At 37.3% G+C, this 16146-nt stretch overlaps 1 protein-coding gene across 1 annotated transcript; it reads right to left on the bottom strand.

Annotated features, from left to right (window-relative positions):
- Positions 1–4994: 4994 nt before the first annotated feature.
- LOC100367197 (uncharacterized) lies at positions 4995–14290 on the bottom strand. The gene is made up of 16 exons (XM_085498217.1): positions 14178–14290; positions 12752–13058; positions 11336–11452; positions 11105–11227; positions 10875–10988; positions 10639–10755; positions 10303–10416; positions 10069–10182; positions 9833–9949; positions 9494–9610; positions 9193–9315; positions 8286–8462; positions 7850–8039; positions 6999–7267; positions 6413–6558; positions 4995–5395 (listed from the first exon to the last, which is right to left on the bottom strand). The coding sequence occupies exons 1-16, from the start codon at positions 14253–14255 to the stop codon at positions 5216–5218; spliced, it is 2403 nt and encodes an 800-aa protein (XP_085354343.1). The 5' UTR covers positions 14256–14290; the 3' UTR covers positions 4995–5215.
- Positions 14291–16146: the final 1856 nt, after the last annotated feature.

Below are 16146 nucleotides of genomic sequence, written 5' to 3'. Positions count from 1 at the left end.
TCCAATAAAAACAATATGAAAAGCAATATTGAACAATAATTTAGTTTGCCGATCCTTGCAAACATTTTGAGATCCTAAATAAACCTGAATGATATTTTTACTCCGTTACGAAATGTTTGAAAAATGTAATTAATAGAGCCAGCATCAGCAGCTGAGTTCTGCATTGCCATTTGCATCGGCCTCCATTGATTTCATTATGTGCGTGTTGCCATGAAAACTGATTAAACGTTTACACGACAGATAATTCCATACTGTATAACGTCCTTGCCGTCATCCCTCAGAGACATGATTTACCAAATAAATTATAGAAATGTTAGACAGAATTTATCAGGAAAATTGTGTGGTCATAATTTTGTTTTCGCACTACATGTGCGTTACTTACAACAATATAATACAATAATATTTCACATCACATATTGCTTGAAACAATAATCATAATTAACTAAACATTATTCATGGGATTTTGATAATATTATTCTTTTCAGATTTTAAGGGACACTCTTAGAGCAGACGAGATGATATTACTAATATTATTGTTGGTTCAGTGTCCTCGTTCTCTATTCCAGACAAACTCTGGTTAGGTAAATATAGTTTTATAATACCACACTTTTTGTTTTAGGGGGGTGAAAAATAAGTAATCAAATTATTTGACGGATAGAAAATTGAGAATAATAATTTGTTACCATGTTATCAGTGGACATACATTTTAAAATGCGTTTACAAGCATTGCCAATATTCAGATTGTGTTTTCAAACTGTCGTGGTGATAAACACTTTTTTGATACATATTTCTGGTGGAAATACTCAAAATGAGTGTCCAGTAAAATCACTTTTCAAAGAGTTGTGATAGTAAAAACTTTTCAATATATGTACTTGGTGGAAACACTTTTCAAAATGTGTTATGTACAAAAACATCCCTAAAATGGAAGTTTTCATCATATGCACATTTCGTAATTATGCAGATTATAAACACTGTTTTTAAAGTGGGGACAAGCTTATAAACACTTTAATTTTTGTACCACAAAACAGTAAAAGTGTTTAAAATAACTCATTTGCGATTTTAAGAAAAAAACTTTAAGTGATTTAAAAAGCGAGGAATGTGTCGTATTTTAAAACACTCAGATTTACAGACTTGTAGAATGTAGCAGAAAAAAGAAATATTGCCTACACCTTAGACATCCATTGTTTTTTAATCTGTTTTCGGTAGTTTACTTGTGTGTAATTTAATTAATTGTAGCAACCCTAAATGAAAACTTGAGTGAAATCCCAATTTGCACTTCAATTTGTAGACCTAACATTTTATAATCATTTTTGTTGCTGAACCAAAAAAGTGTTTTACCCCCAATTTGTATAATTTTATCAAAATCGTGTATAATCGTTTTTGTCTATGGGTATTGCCTACCTACTATCATATGGGTATTACCTACCTACTATCATATGGGTATCTCCTACCTACTATCATATGGGTGTTACCTACCTACTATCATATAGGTATTACCTACCTACTATCATATGGGTATTACCTGGCTACTATCATATGGGCATTACCTACCTACTATCATATGGGTATTAACTGGCTACTATCATATGGGTATTACCTACCTACTATCATATGGGTATTACCTACCTACTGTCATATGGGTATTACCTACCTACTATCATATGGGTATCCTACCTACTATCATATGGGTATTACCTACCTACTATCATATGGGTATTACCTGCCTACTATCATATGGGTATTACCTACCTACTATCATATGGGTATTACCTGGCTACTGTCATATGGGTATTACTACCTACTATCATATGGGTATTACCTACCTACTGTCATATGGGTATTACCTACCTACTATCATATGGGTATTACCTGCCTACTATCATATGGGTATTACCTACCTACTATCATATGGGTATTACCTGGCTACTATCATACGGGTATTACCTACCTACTATCATATTGGTGTTACCTGCCTACTATCATATGGGTATTACCTACGTACTATCATATGGGTATCACCTACCTACTATCATATAGGCGTTACCTACCTACTATCATATGGGTATTACCTACCTATTATTATATGGTATCACCTACCTACTATCATATGGGTATTGCGTACCTACTATCATATGGGTATTGCCTACCTACTATTATATGGGTATTACCTACCTACTATCATATAGGTAGTACGTACCTACTATCATATGGGTTTTACCTACCTACTATCATAAGGGTATAACCTACCTACTATTATATGGGTATCACCTACCTACTATCATATGGGTATTACCTGGCTACTATCATATAGTTATTATCTACCTACTATCATATCGGTATTACCTGCCTACTGTCATATGGGTATTATCTACCCACTATCATATGGGTATTACTTACCTACTATCATATGGGTGTTACCGGTCTACAATTATATGGGTGTTGCCGACCTACTATCATGTGAGTATTACCTACCTACTATCGTATGGGTATTACCTACCTACTATAATATGAATATTACCTACCTACTATCATATGGGTATTACCTACCTAGTATTATATGGGTATCACCTACCTAGTATCATATGGGTATTTCCTGGCTACTATCATATGGGTGTTACCGACCTATTATCATATGGGTATTACCGACCTACAATCATATGGGTATTTCCAACCTACTATCATATGGGTGTTACCTACCTACTATCGTATGGGTATTACCTACCTACTATAATATGAATATTACCTACCTACTATCATATGGGTATTACCTACCTAGTATTATATGGGTATCACCTACCTAGTATCATATGGGTATTTCCTGGCTACTATCATATGGGTGTTACCGACCGATTATCATATGGGTATTACCGACCTACAATCATATGGGTATTACCGACATATTATCATATGGGTATTACCTACCTACTATCATTTGGGTATTACCTGGCTACTATCATGTGGGTATTACCTACCTACTATCATATGGGTGTTACCTACCTACTATCATATGGGTATTACCTAACTACTATCATATGGGTGTTACCTACCTACTATCATATTAGTATTACCTACCTACTATCATATGGGTATTACCTACCTACTATCATATGGGTGTTACCTACCTACTATCATATGGGTGTTACCTACCTACTATCATATTGGTGTTACTTACCTACTATCATATTGGTTTTACCTACCTACTATCATTATCATATGGGTATTACCTACCTACTATCATATGGGTATTACCGACCTACAATCATATGGGTATTACCTACATATTATCATATGGTATTACCGACATACTATCATATGAGTATTACGTACCTACTGTCATTTGGGTATTACCTGGCTACTATCATGTGGGTATTACCTACCTACTATCATATGGGTATTACGTATCTACTATCATATGGGTGTTACCTACCTACTATCATATAGGTACTAAGTACCTACTATCATATGGGTTTTACCTACCTACTATCAATAGGTATTACCTACCTATTATTATATGGGTATCACCTACCTACTATCATATGGGTATTACCTGGCTACTATCATAAGGGTATTACCGACCAGCTATCATATGGGTATTACCTACCTACAATTATATGGGTGTTACCGACCTACAACTACATGGGTATTACCGACCTACAATTGCATGGGTATTACCTACCTACTATCATATAGGTGTTACCGACCTACTATCATATGGGTGTTACCTACCTACTATCATATGGGTGTTACCTACCTACAATTATATGGGTGTTACCGACCTACTATCATATGGGTATTACCTACCTACTATCATATGGGTGTTACCTACCTACAATTATATGGGTATCACCTACCTACTATCATATGGGTATTACCTGGCTACTATCATAAGGGTATTACCGACCAGCTATCATATGGGTATTACCTACCTACAATTATATGGGTGTAACCGGCCTACTATCATATGGGTGTTACCGACCTACTATCATATGGGAGTTACCGACCTACAACTACATGGGTATTACCGACCTACAATTGCATGGGTATTACCGACCTACTATCATGTGGGTATTACCTACCTACAATTATATGGGTGTTACCGACCTACTATCATGTGGGTATTACCTACCTACAATTATATGTGTGTTACCGACCTACAATTATATGGGTATTACCGACCTACTATCATATGGGTGTTACCGACCTACTATCATATTGGTGTTACCGACCTACTATCATATGGGTGTTACCGACCTACTATCATATGGGTGTTACCGACCTACAATTGCATGGGTATTACCTACGTACTGTCATATGGTTATTACCTACCTACTATCATATGGGTATTACCTACCTACTGTCATATGGGTATTACCGACCTATTATCATATGGCTATTACCGAAATACTATTACATGGGTTTTACCGATCTACAATTATATGGGTGTTACTGACATACTATCGTATTGGTCTTACCTACCTACTATCCTATGGGTATTACCTACTTACTATCATATGGGTATTACCTGGCTACTGTCATTTGGGTATTACCTGGCTACTATCATATGGGTATTACCTACCTACTATCATATGGGTATTACCTACCTACTATCATATTGTTGGTATTACCGACCTACTATCATATGGGTATTACCTACCTACTGTCATATGGGTATTACCTGCCTACTATCATATGGGTATTACCTACCTACTATCCTATTGGTTTTACCTGCCCACTATCATATGGGTATTACCTACCTACTATGATATGGGTAGTATCTACCTACTGTCATATGGGTATTACCTGCCTACTATCATATGGGTATTACCTGCCTACTGTCATATGGATATTACCCATCTACTATCATATGGGTATTACCTGCCTACTATCATATGGGTATTACCTACCTACTATCATACGCTTGTCATTTCATATCATGATTCTGTGATTTGTAATTCGCAAAACCCATTTTGAGAAGAAAAATATACAATGACAAATTTATGCAAAAAACTACTTTATTCACTGATGTAAAAGCATATAGAAGTGAAACTTACATGTAAGTAGAAATGTCCCAGATATTAACCATAGGCAATTGTACACCTTTTAAGAAGAAACTAGTTATCTACTTTGTTATGTTTCTATTCATCGCAGAATTTTCAAAAAAAGAGATCAAATTATAATGACAATGTCATAGTGTATCGTTAGTCGGGTCACTCAGTTATAGCATGACACCATGGTCCTGTAGCCAAGTATAGTACCGAGGAACTCGCGTGTACACACCAGGGTTATTCGCCTGAGCACAACCATATCCCCAACTTGTTACGCCAGCAAGATACCAACGACTAATACCAGTCTGTGGGTGCGTGTGAATACAGACAAGCGGACCGCCAGAATCACCCTAAAATTAAACAAATCAATAAAATTAACGACTTTTGCATATACCAATACATTAGTTAACAGAAATTGTATACGCATCGTATTTGTCTTCACACAATTAACTTGGCATGTGTTAAGCATACCATGCTTGGCATGCAGATATATTGCTTGGAGACTATTTCAAATGTTAGAAAATTGCAGTGGGATTTACACCCGGGGGAGTCACTCTATATTAAAACCTTACACCATGTGCGTTCTTGCTAAAAAATAATAGGCCCCTATAAGGGCTGGCAGCACATTGCCAAACCATACCCCCTATTGCGGACGCACTGTAAATTTAGTACCCCTAGAGCAGACATCATGATATTGAAGAAAAAAACACCCCTATTGCAGACATTTATTGAGAACATCCTACTCGTATTGCGAGCATTCTCTGCCGGATTTTTGTCACTCAAGTAGGGTGTGATCAACTCAAACAAGCTATGGTGGTGGTGTACAGCAGGCGCATCAACCCTGTGAGTTAATTCCTGGGGGCCTATTGCAGACATTAGAATTTTAAAGAGGGCCTATTTGCCTCCCACGCAGGCCGGCTTTAGAAGGTTAAAAACAACCCCTTTCCCCGCTAAATTTGGAACGCACATGGGGTAGTAACGGCATATAGAGTGACCCCCCGGGGATTTACACAATCGCATCGTCCGAATCACACGGTCCCGTGTCTTCGACCTATATGCCTCTACATGATGCCGTGCGGAGTCGCATAGGCTAATCTTAAGCAGTCAGATCATCACAAATATCACGATTCACGGGCGCCGCCATTTTGTTTAAAATGAAACGCCAAATAGTGATTTGTAACACGCAAACTGATTGGACAATGATTAGCCTCAACTGACGATTGGGGGTGCTGTTAGAATACGCATATTTGATTGTCGTTCTGCCAAGGTCTGTTTAGAGGCTTGGCCGAATAAATTTAGACCTTGGCTAGCGAAGATGCACAATCGTGGATAACCAGGTTTATACGTATATTGAACACGAGTCCTACCTGACAAGAATCGATACCCCCAGCAATGTAACCGGCACACATCATGTTGTCCGTTATACTGGTTTGTCCATTAAGGGTTCTACAAATGTCATCGGGAAGAATAGGAACCACTGCTTCCTGTAGAATATTGGGTTGGAATCCACCTTCTGCAATGACAAAATTTACTGTTGTATTATTTCACATTAAACACTCGTGTAAATGTCAAAGTCCTTGAAAACGAGATTTAATGTATTGATTTGATCTTTAGACACTAGGCCGAATGTTACAAAAAACAGTGTCACGTCGTCTACTGAACGCACGTTACACGTATTTTGCGCGTCGCAGCTGGGGTTCGGTTGGCCAACGACGTGCGCGGCTTGTTTAAAACTGCAACAATTTTGACCAGAGAACTAAAACTTGTTTTCAGGTTTTTCGGGTCAGTTGAAATTTTCCTTCAGTGTCACCATGGTAAATTTATTATTTATTTATTTATGCAATAAGCATTGCATATTTTTGAAGTGGTATTGGAATGATGGCGTATTGGATAACCTACTAAACACACAACGTGAAATTCACAAATAGTGATTACAAAGATTGTAGCACTTACGATGCAATGTTCCCCATCCTGTGACAAAACATGAGCTGTTCGTAGAAAATGTAATTTGTTTATCAAGGCAAGCGTAGTTGATAAAGTCGCTGGTATCGACATCATTACTTAGAGTAAGTAATGCGATGTCGTTGTCGCTATCCACTGGTTTGTCATAATCTTCGTGCAGTATGATTTTTACAACGTCAACCTCAACTGACTGGGAATCAGCGGCACTGAGTGGTCTGCCACGAGTATATCTACCAAGACGAACTTTCCAGGCCGTGGGGCTGTAAACAGATACATACAAAAGTCAGTGGCTATAATAGCTTCTTATGCATAAATGAATATATTGCATATGTACAAATATTTACATTGTAATTTCTACAGTTTTACATGTTCCGTCAATAAACGATAATCCAATGCACAGGCGACCATTGTTTAAAGGGCGGTTGTCGTCGCGCCACGCATGCGCGAGATATATAGGGGATCTCATATAAACAAAGATGGTGACTTTGACTGTTGCGCAGATCAACGAGTACAAACAGACGTTACAAAGCTTTAATTAGGTATTTTTGTTGTAGGTGATTGGAAGGTATCGAAGGAGTCACCGGCGGTTAGTAGTGCAAGTCGCGCCCAGGTCAAACCTCATGTATGTGATTTCCATTAGATGAGCGCATTGAATTGTGGAAAAATCAATGTTTATCGACGCAAATGTCGCACATGCACAGCGCGACGACCACCGTACTTTAAAGTGCACATTCTGAAATGGATTTACTTGGCGATCTTAATCAGCTACTTAACTATTTAAGGAGTACATGATAAATATGTTGCGATCGATCGATGTCAAATTGATTTCATTTGTGACTTACTTTGGAGGGTTATCAAAGCAGTGAGCTGCTGATACAACGTGTCTTGGTCCAACAAGTGTTCCACCACATGCCGCAATATCATTTGCTATGCTATATAACTGTGCTTGCCATGGCCACTCCCCGGGCAAAGCGTTTTGTCCACCGACTATGCGAGGTTCGCTGGCTATAATTCGGCTACCGCACCCCGAGTCTAAGGAGGAAATTGTTCGCATTTATTTGTTAATTCATCAACGTCAATCATTTTCCGCATGATACGTATGATTTCATGTGGTTTGCTCAATTTGAGTATACTGACAATTTGGTTATAGTAAGTACTTAGACACTAATTAACAGCTACAATCATCTACAATTGATAGAATTGAAAATGCGATTCATTGATATTATCAAACATTGTGGCGATTACTATAATGTTACTTAATATGTGTGAAAACCCTACCTGCTTCTACACAGTTGTGCAGGGTGGCGCATAGCTGGTACTCCACTGACTCGCCATGCATGCAACCGGTATTACCAGTGTTCAGACATTGACGTGTTCTCGATCTTTCACCTGTTCCACAGTTGTCCCCGCTAACACTACACGGTCCCCACTCTGACCAAGCAGACCATTCTACCCCTAAGGATTGGAAAATACGATTCATATAATTAAAATGAAACGTTAATAATTTTATTTTGTTTTTAACACATCAATACATCGCAAAGATACATGGGACTAAGTGGGAAATAAAATAAATGATATGATTGTTTACCCAAGCACGAAATAAAAACACCAAAAGTACTCATGAGTTTCGCTTTGCCCTATTGTATTAATAACGACCACTCTTAAACATTCCATGTATGACAACCTGATACTTGATCTTTCCAAAAATAGAATCGAATGTTCATTGCATGAAAGCCAACCTTTTCAGAAAACATTCAGTTATCTGGCTATTTTTTTTTCCAAAACTTTATATTTTCATGTCAACCAGATCCCGAACTTTTTTACAACGATTGGTCATTGTCTCAATGGGACAAACTTCTAAAAATGACGTGACAATTCGTCCCTAAATTTCTTTAGTTGTGTCAATGGTGAAAAATCTGTCCATAAAAATAGATTCATGTCAAACATGTCAGTTTGATCTACTAAAATGTAATCGAATGGTCCTTGTCGCTATTATTCGTTCATAGCTTTGTTAACTTATTTGGAAGTGGTGGAGAGTCATTGGTGCAGGCACTCTGTCTAATTTATAAAACAGCGTCGAGGATAATTTAAAGGCATTTGAGTAGTTTATTGTTACATGAGAGTATATGCTTTGTTTAGTTGGGAGAGGGAATTCTCTAACGCGTTGTTTAAAAATATTACAAACCTTCTCCACCATCCCCACAGTGTTCTTCATCTGAATTGTCTTCACAGTCATTCATGCCATCACATTCCCAGTGAGCAGGTATACAATTGCCTTTAGCACAGGTGAATTGGCCACCACCGCATCCTGTGAAAAGAAACACCATACATTATGACTATTTGATGGTAACAATTCTAATTTATGTGTACCATACACTGAAAAGACAGTACTTACAACCACCATTGTAGTGTATAAATGTGTACATCTTGATTTGATGGAAAAATTCGAATTTATGTGGACCGTACATTTAAATGACAGTACTTACCACCACCATTGCATTGTTCTTCATCTGAATTGTCTCCACAGTCATCCATACCATCACATTCCCAGTCAGCAGGTTTACAATTGCCATTAGTGCAAGTAAACTCACCAACACCACATCCTGTGACAATAAAAATGAAATGATATGGATATCAGCTTCATAAATTAAGCCCTCCCGATTTCAGGAACAGTTTTTAAACTAGGTGTAATACAAGACACTACAGAAATGGTACTTACCACCACCATTATAGTGTATAGATGTGTACATTTATAAATTTATCAATCTTGATTTGATGGAAAAATTCGAAATTATGTGGACCTTACATTAAATGACAGTACTTACCACCACCATTGCAGTGTTCTTCATCTGAATTGTCTCCACAGTCATCCATGCCATCACATTTCCAGTCAGCAGGTTTACAATTGCCATTAGTGCATGTAAACTCACCAACTCCACATCCTGTGACAAAAAAATGAAATTATATGGATATCAGCTTCACAGATTCAGCCCTTCGCGATTTCAGGAACAGTTTGTAAACTAGGTGTATTACATGACACTACAGAAACGGTACTTACCACCGCCATTGCAGTGTTCTTCATCTGAATTGTCTCCACAGTCATCCATGCCATCACATTCCCAGTCAGCAGGTTTACAATTGCCATTAGTGCAAGTAAACTCACCAACTCCACATCCTGTGACAAAAAAAAATGAAATTATATGGATATCAGCTTCACAGATTCAGCCCTCCCGATTTCAGGAACAGTTTGTAAACTAGGTGTATTACATGACACTACAGAAACGGTACTTACCACCGCCATTGCAGTGTTCTTCATCTGAATTGTCTCCACAGTCATCCATGCCATCACATTCCCAGTCAGCAGGTATACAATTGCCATTAATGCATGTAAACTCACCAACTCCACATCCTTTGATAAAAAATGAAATGATATGGATATCAGCTTCATAAATTCAGCCCTCCCGATTTCAGGAACAGTTTGTAACCTAGGTGTAATACATGTCACTACAGAAACGGTACTTACAACTACCATTGTAGTGTATAAATGTATACATTTATAAATTTATCAATCTTGATTTGATGGGAAAAATTCGAATTTATGTGGACCGTAAATTTAAATGACAGTACTTACCACCACCATTGCAGTGTTCTTCATCTGAATTGTCTCCACAGTCATCCATACCATCACATTCCCAGTCAGCAGGTTTACAATTGCCATTAGTGCATGTAAACTCACCAACTCCACATCCTGTGACAATAAAAATGAAATGATATGGATATCAGCTTCACAAATTCAGCCCTCCCGATTTCAGGAACAGTTTGTAAACTATGTGTAATACATTACACTACAGAAACGGTACTTACCACCGCCATTGCAGTGTTCTTCATCTGAATTGTCTCCACAGTCATCCATGCCATCACATTCCCAGTCAGCAGGTTTACAATTGCCATTAGCACAAGTGAATTCATAGTCTCCGCATCCTGTGATAGGGGACACCAACAGGTATGGATATAAGCTTTATAAATTCACTCCTCTTGATTTTAGGAATAATTTGTAACATAGGTGTAATATATTACGCTGAAGAAACAGTACTTACCACCACTACTGCCATTGCAGTCTTCTTCATCCGAGTTGTCCCCACAGTCATCCATGCCATCACATTCCCAGTGAGCAGGTTTACAATTGTTATTAGTACAGGTGAATTGGCCACCACCACACCCTGTGAAAAGAAACACCAAATAATATGGATATCAGTTTCATAAATTTACTCGTCCCGAGTATCGTATGTGTAGTATATTATACATGACACAACAGGAATAGTACCTACCATTTTCATTGCAGTGTTCTTCATCTGAATTGTCTCCACAGTCATCCATACCGTCACATTTCCAACATTTTGGTACACAATGCCCATTGCCGCACTCAAACTGGTCTTCGTCGCATTCTTTGAAAAACATTAATGATAATTTGAACACTAGCACGAATAAAAGTACGCCAATGTATCGGAAGCGTCAATTGCTTGGCTAAAACCTGATGTCGAGGAAATAAGTTAACACAACTAATAATACATAACGGGGTATGCGGGTCTGAATTCCATCTGATCTTATTGAACTTTTCTTTTCTTTTCTTCTCTTATTTGTCATTTTAGTCATATTTGTTTTAAATTAATTTTCTTAATACTGTTGTTCAATTTTCTTTCTGCGAATGCGCTAAGATCTGAATCACCTTCATAGAAGATTCGTGAAATCTTAAGAAAATAGCTTAGTTTGATATGGGTGATATCGAACCTTTGCCCAAGACTATGGTGGTACATGATAACGAGACCGGATTCAACTAAACCTAGCAATGTATACTATTTACTCCATTTTATAGGATGCAAAATCCAATGGAAGTAATTTATAGTGGGTTTGTTGTGAAGCCAGGGTTGGGCAACTGTAATAATTTGTGTGGAATTCAAGGCGGGTGCAAGCGGCTTTGTGTATTTTTGTGTATTTTAAGGAGCAACTTTAGCAAACTACAGAGATTGTTAACAAACTAACTAGGTTAGTCAACCAATCAGAGAAAGTCTTGTATACAATGATTAATTTATAAGTATGCGAGTGTCAATGGCCACCCATGGCTATATATAAAGCCTTCTCTGATTGGGCATTGAGTTAATTGAGATCTTCTATGGAAGTTGTTCAAATCTGTGGGCTATCGCAATCAGACAATTACAAAAAATAATAAAATTAGGAAACTAAACCGAAAAAAGCACACGGTATAATTGAAATTAAAAAAGAAGAAAAATCTGTCACAGAGTTGTAAGCAGACCCGCCGATATGTAAATATAATTGTAATTGACGTGTTGTGGGTATAGTAGTTGTATTAAGTGTATGTTAATGGAGAACTCACAATCAATACCAAGGTAATAAAACATCCTCGCCTAAACAATTGAATGTTAGGTAACGCTTGGTAACCTTTTCAAAAGAATGACTGGACTTTGACGGCGGCCCAATAATGGTTTGGTATCATTTGAGTGTATGCAAAGCTGGTGACATGCTAATTTTCCCAATATGCAGTGACCTCACTCCTTAAAAATCAGTTGGTGACCATGGTCCGCCGGCGCAAGGGGGCTTTTATATGACGGAGTTTAAACTTCATCTGGGCCGGTGTAAATGTTACGTATATAGTCAAATATGTAAATGAAAATGTCAATCAATGCTCTGGGCCTTCTGATTTAAATCGTTATTTATTTTGAACTTACCGTGACATGTTTTCTTGGTTTTCGCTTTTAGTTCCGTCTTTTGTTCCATTTTCATCTGTTTAACTTTCAATAATTGTTTATATTTCTTTCTTTTGTTTGTCTTTTCATCTTCTTTTAATGATTCGACAACACTGTTTGCATTATGAATAATCCGCTTCTCTGTGTCAGGACTATCAAATGATTCCTTCGCAATGATACTATTGATGTCGTTAAAGTCGTACGTGACATCAGATATAGTATTTATTGCATTCTTTGAGTTGGATATTGTCCTAAGTCGGGTGGCTAGCTTGGACTTAAACGTACTTCTCTGAAATAAAATAGTATTATCACTTTTTAATTCTAAAAAACAAACAATAAAAACAATCAATATTTATGTTTTATTTATTGTCATTTATTGTTCCATTCGTCCACGTGGGGCGCAGATCACGTGCCTAACGGGTGGTTTTCGATTTCTCGCCTTTTTGGGAGATTGATTGTACAAGTTAAACACGTTCATTTTAATTATCATTTACGTTGAAATTGCTTTAATTTTTTTTTTTACAAAAACGACCCATGGTACTGATCAGCCGAGCTGAATGAATTGAATGCTGGCATAAATAGCATCACAGGGTCTTATCTGATCTGATAATCTATCATATGCATATATGTATATCCTTATACTGTAAACTATTTCACTATTCAATTTCACTATTTTGTGTAATTTCACTAGAATTTAATTTCACGAACTTGGCAGAGAAACAGTGAGTTACATTGTTGTTCTACAGGACCATGTGCATTTACTTAATTAGCGAGTTTTACTTATGTTTGAAAATAGAGAAATTAAAATCCAGTGAATAATTAATGCATTTACAGTAATCGTTTACGACGTGGACGATTATTACAGGTGTGATAAACTAGTAAATGTGTTCAAAACTGTTCGGTAGTGTTTTATTATGCGCAATTATGCGCTAAAGGAAAACGACGTAATACCTGTCATCATGGGTCATATCCTGAATCAGAAATACAAGAATAAACGATTGTCTTATAACACTCAGAGAGCTATGTAACAGCGTGGAGAGTGTCCGCTCAAAGTCATGTCAGAAGTATGTGACCATGGACATCGTACATTACCAAGGTTGGTTATATAGCGTAAATGCGGTCACCGTTACCTTACGGCACGCCCTATACCTTTTCTACCAAGGTTGCGTACCCAACTTTTTGCCGAATTCCGCTGCCAACCCAGGTCGGTCATGGACCTACATACAATGTATGTATTTCTAATACTGTAATCAAATACAATCTGACGAGCAGGATACAGTAAACTGAGGAAAGTTAAACTATCGTTAATTTGCCAACGGAAATATATTTTTAGCTCCCTGATTTGTGTTTACTATAAATGCCATTTGAAGCACGCACAAAAAACGTTGCATTATTTGAAATTACTCACCCTTGCTCTGCTAGCTACACTGATTATTATGCATGTCAGAAAAACAGCTACGCAGATCAAGCGTCCCATGTTTAGCATCACACTCGGTTTGTTAACTGGTGCAAAATTTTGAAATCGCTGCCGTTTATATTGCCTAACAATAGCGTGGTAATAAAACACACGGGGCGGGGCAGCCAATAGGTAGCAAACTGTGGTTACGTAACTGTTCGTATAGCTGACGATTTTACCGGAGGTTTTGGTAAGAACAACCTGGTTATCCTACATGTAAAGTTGAGCATCTCCATTTTCCTTTGCTGTTTTCAATTTATATTAAATGTATCATTTTTATATGATATATATGTAATTACGTGACATTCGGCTAAACATTTAAGTAACATGCATTACTACCGCGTACACATTTGATAACAAAAGAATGCCTATGTTTATTCATTATTTATTCTATCATTCAATAAGACGATGTCCTTCACGTGTTCCCAGGGTTCATGTGACCGACGCAATCGTCACGGTGCGATACGAAAATGCCGCATGTGTCATTCATGTTGCCAGTCAAAAATACATACATATTAATTCTGTAGCTTTCATTCAATTTTCCTGTCAATGTACTGTGTGTGCTTATGGGTGGGCCATCGGAAACTCTGGCCGGGGACTACCAATATGTAGAACGGTTCCGTGTTAGAAAATGTTGTACAAAAAGACACGGAATATTGCACGACTCCTAACTTAAATATTCGGACACAAACTTGAAAAACTCCACCAAAGTCACATTCATTTGCAGAGGGGGCATGAACATAGACCACAGGGTATTGGTTTTGGTCGAAACGTGCAGTGACAAGTAAAAATCATGAGTTTAAAATAGCGGCTAATGTATGCAAAATGCCTGTCAATCACAGTTTGAGTAAACGAAAATGTAATTCCCCTAGATGTTTATTCAATCTACAAAGCTTGTTGGTTTACAAACAGCATTATCGTTACGCAGTTCGTCCTCAGACTAGTAATAGTAATTGTATTATTGTATCACTAGTACTGGTTTGTTTAACCATCGGTAACATTGGGGCATGACGTTGTAAGACTCGTAACCCAACTATATGCTACCTAAAATAACAATGCATTTGAATAAGTTATACATACATTTATAATATGCAATGATAAAAAAAAACACGACCGAGAGCCCGAAAGAAAATACGATCTGTTTGATTTTTTTTAAAATTCAATTTCATTTATTTATTTTTAAACTTGCCAGGAAACAAAACGCCTCACGTTTTCTAAGCCAGCATCAAATTCATAGACATCAGTACTGGGTAGTAGTACACTCAAGTGGCCTGTAAAGAAAGTTAGCAACTTAGGTGTACAATCGATAAAAGCGTTCTCTCAAAACAAGTTTGCAAATGACTCAACAAGATGTGCCCATTTGTTTTCACTAGCATAACAAGTAGTCGTGTTTAATGGCGTCGCATATTGAAACAACGTCGATTTTGTAATAATTACAACGCTGTAGATGGGACGTTGAAATCGCTGCCGTTTATATTGTGTATAACAATAGCGTGGTAATAAGACATACGGGGCGGGGCAGCCAGTTGGTAGTAAACTGTGGTTACGTAACTGTTCGTGTAGTTGACGATTTTACTGGGGTTTGGGTGAGAATAACCTGGTTATTCTACATGTAAAGTTGATCATCTCAATTTTTCTTTGCTGTTGTCCATTTGTATTAAATGTATCATTTTTATTTCATATACATTGTATATGTACTTATGTGACATTAGGCTACACATTTAAAGGAAAACCTTCCAAACCCAGGGCTTGCACCAAAGAAACTTGGGACATTATTGTTTATGTTAATCTATCTTTTGTTATCCATTGTAATTTTAATCCAGAAAGTAAATTTGTTGTGAGATTTAGCTTAAATGGAGATGCTCTTTAAGTGACGTGCATTACTACCGCGTACGCATTTGATAACAAAGAATGCCTATAT

Source organism: Saccoglossus kowalevskii, chromosome 4, assembly GCF_978046115.1.
Source record: "Saccoglossus kowalevskii chromosome 4, keSacKowa6.1, whole genome shotgun sequence".
NCBI classification, from domain to species: Eukaryota; Metazoa; Hemichordata; class Enteropneusta; family Harrimaniidae; genus Saccoglossus; species Saccoglossus kowalevskii.
The sequence above is the reverse complement of the archived record's forward strand: the minus strand, read 5'-3'. Positions and strand labels throughout refer to the sequence as shown.